Source organism: Fukomys damarensis, unplaced genomic scaffold (genome assembly GCF_012274545.1).
Source record: "Fukomys damarensis isolate Sample0158 unplaced genomic scaffold, DMR_v1.0_HiC HiC_scaffold_49410, whole genome shotgun sequence".
Taxonomy (NCBI): Eukaryota; Metazoa; Chordata; class Mammalia; order Rodentia; family Bathyergidae; genus Fukomys; species Fukomys damarensis.
The window spans coordinates 1-3,178 of NW_022950322.1; the positions used below are offsets into that span (position 1 = coordinate 1).

A 3,178-nucleotide genomic window follows, 5' to 3' on the forward strand; every position below is an offset into this window, starting at 1 on the left:
TAGGTTTAGGTAGCTGGAATGCTTTTTACTGTCAGCACTTGGAACTGCAGCTTTCTTGGTTTTGGTTTTTGTTGTGTTTTGTTTTTTATGTGGTAGATGCCTTTATTTTAATTCTAATTTACAGAGGAGTCTGCAGGGTGAGTGCTTGGAGTGCATCTCAAAGCTCTAGACTTTATGTGTAGGGTCATACTCCTTTCAGGATGTCCCACGTCTGACCTGCCAAAGTCATTAGCTCCTCTCCCCTGGGCCAGGAGCAGCATCCTTAGCCTGATTTCCTCCTCCCTTCCCAACCAGGTGGTAGCAAATGCAGTGGCTGCCCTCTCAGAGATCGCTGAGTCTCACCCCAGCAGCAACCTGCTTGACCTGAATCCACAGTCCATCAACAAGCTGCTGACAGCCCTGAACGAGTGCACTGAGTGGGGCCAGATCTTCATCCTGGACTGCCTGGCTAACTACACTCCCAAGGACGACCGTGAGGCCCAAAGGTGAGCAAGCGTCATGTTTGCCAACTCTGCCAGACCTAGAGCCCTGCCAGTTCTCTAGAAGCTCCAGCCATGAGCTGAGCCTCAGGCCTGAGTAGGCTGCTTCCCAGGGCCTTGCCTTGTACACGGTGCTCAGGCACACCTGGCGGGAGCCAGTCCACTTCTTATCTCTCCAGTGTGGCTTCAGGTAGTCAGCTTGCTGCTTGCTGTGACACAGACAGGGCCCGACCTGGAACCTGGCAAGACCCTAGTCACCTGGCTAAGTTAGGAGATGGATAGCAAGAGAGGCACTGCTTGCTGAATTCTGAGTATCTGAGCTTCTGCTGAATGTTTTCTGCATACTGTATGATCTTTAAAGCAATTCTGAAGGACGTTGCATTATTGTCCACCGTCTTACAAATGAGGAGACTCTAGATTAATAGGTAGAGGGAGTTGTGCATGTTGCCAGCTGAGACTCATCTGACTTGATTACGCCCCCACCCCATCCCAGGTACTAAGGAATGAACCCAGGGCCTTCTCGCTAAGCTGTATCTTCAACTCCTTTTTACTTTTTATAGTAACTCAAACTTGCAATCCTCCTTGCCTTAGTATACCACAGTGCAGGATTACAGGTGTTCACCTGTAATTGCTCAGCTATTGTGGCCATTCTTTACATGTGTTGTTTCACTTAAGTCCCCAGCAATCCTGTGAAGCAGGTATCATAATCTTGGTTTTATGAATGAGAAAACTGAAGCGCAGAGTAACCTGATCCTGCTTGGGGTCAGTTAGCAGCCTGCAGACCCACAATCTAGATCTTCCTTGTACAGAAGACATGTTATTTTGACAACTAAAAACAGGACATTTTCTCTTCTCTGTCTCTTCTTTACCTGATTGGAACCCCTGGACCCTAGCATCTGTGAGCGGGTCACACCCAGGCTTTCCCATGCCAACTCTGCTGTGGTGCTGTCTGCTGTGAAGGTGCTGATGAAGTTCATGGAGATGTTGTCCAAGGACCTAGACTACTATGGTACACTGCTGAAGAAGCTGGCTCCACCTCTTGTCACACTGCTGTCAGCTGAGCCAGAGCTGCAGTATGTGGCCCTGTGTAACATTAATCTCATCGTGCAGAAAAGGTACTGAGGCTGCCACACATGTCCACAGTGCATACCCCAGGAAACAGGCACTCAAGGGAAACTGACCTGTGCAAGAAGACTAAAGATTACCTTAGTTAGCTGGTTGTAGTAGCCCTTGCCTATAATGGTAGCACTTGGGAGGCTGAGGTAGGAAGATCGCTGCTAGTTTATGGCCAGCCTGGTCTGCATAGCAAGACCCCATCTCAAAAAAAAAGAATTCCTTAACATAGTGAGATCCTGTCTCAAAAAAAAAAAAAAAATTTGTGGATGCACACAGGCATTTTGCCTGGGACAGAGTCTGTAGGTTTAGTCAAGGTTGAAAGATGAGATAGTTTGTTTTGGTTTTTTTGAGACAGGCTCTCACTTTGTAGTATAGGCTGGTCTTGAACTCACTATGTAGCCCAGGCTGGCCTCGAACTCATGAGATTACAGGCATGTGCCACCATGCTTGTGTCTTTTTTTTAAACATATTTTTCCGTGCATCTAGTGAGTGATGTTTAGTGAGAGTCCACAACTGTTTCCAGGTGCTGGTTGCTAGGCCTATCTGAAAGGACTCAGCATGTTATCTGGCTGGTTGGTTGAATGGATGGGTGGATGGGTTGATGGATGGATTGAAGTGAGGAGATGGTGAGGAACTTTTGAACTTTGCACAGCCTTAAGGCCTGGGGGGTATAAAGCAAAGTCGGCAGAATGCTGTGTAGCCCATTTCCTCCTCCTCCTGAGGGTTGCTGCATAAAGCTACATCTTCCAAGAGGTGCAGGGAGGGTTGAAATACTTTGAGCAAGCTGGGTGTGGTGGCACACACCTATAATTCCAACACTAGAGGCTAAGGCAGGAGGATTGCCATGAATTTAAGGCCAGCCTAGACTACATAGTGAGTTCAAGACCAGCCTGAACTACATGAGCAAGACCCTGTCTCAAAAAATAAAAACTAAAAAAAAAAAATTAAATACATTGAGCAGCCCCAGGTCCAAGGGTTGTCTGAAATGACCTCTTCCTTCCTCTGAGGTATCTCTGAGTGAGAGAGCCCAGCAGCACTGGGGTGGAATTAGCCTCCTGCTCTACTCCCAGCCTCTTTGGTCTAGTAGGTCACTCAGCAATCAGGATTTGGAAGTAGCAGCTAACTATTTTATATTCATAAGTTGCAGCAGGCCCTGTTGCTGGGATCAGGGCAACACAGAGAAAAGCCACTTGAATTCATTCATTCAAGTAACACATCCTCCTTGGAAAATAACGCATCCTTCTTGTACCATTGGTTGGTTCTTAGTACACTTGGAGTTCCAGAAATAATTGATGGAACTGAAACATTTGTTAAGATTTAGGAGGTACAAAAATGCTTCATAAGCAATGAGTTTCAAAGTTGTGGTGTGTGTCTTTATACCCACAGTGCTCTTGTGTCACTGAATTTAATAAGGTATAGGGCTTTGTAGGTCTAGATCAGAGTGGAAGGCTCCCTATGCTATGTTTATCATGATAAATCTCTTTAAGAAATTGCCTGTGTTGCCCAGACATGACCCAGCCCAGCCCTGACACGTGATTGGGCAGTTTTTGTCAAGTCCTGATTGCAGAAATCATCCTCCTGTT

General features: G+C 46.6%; 1 protein-coding gene across 1 annotated transcript; it reads left to right on the forward strand.

Moving 5' to 3' along the window:
* The first annotated feature begins 135 nt into the window (after nt 1–135).
* On the forward strand, nt 136–1,668 carry LOC104848983 (AP-1 complex subunit beta-1). The gene is made up of 2 exons (XM_010605240.3): nt 136–485; nt 1,373–1,668. Exons 1-2 carry the CDS (start codon nt 175–177, stop codon nt 1,599–1,601), a joined length of 540 nt encoding a protein of 179 aa, XP_010603542.1. The 5' UTR covers nt 136–174; the 3' UTR covers nt 1,602–1,668.
* The last annotated feature ends 1,510 nt before the right edge of the window (nt 1,669–3,178 follow it).

Bases quoted from the DNA above. Each gene is read 5' to 3' on its own strand.
- LOC104848983 (XM_010605240.3), top strand. From the start codon at position 175: ATGTGTAGGGTCATACTCCTTTCAGGATGTCCCACGTCTGACCTGCCA. The intron at 486-1,372 runs GTGAGCAAGCGT...CCTGGACCCTAG, and splicing joins GACGACCGTGAGGCCCAAAG to CATCTGTGAGCGGGTCACAC.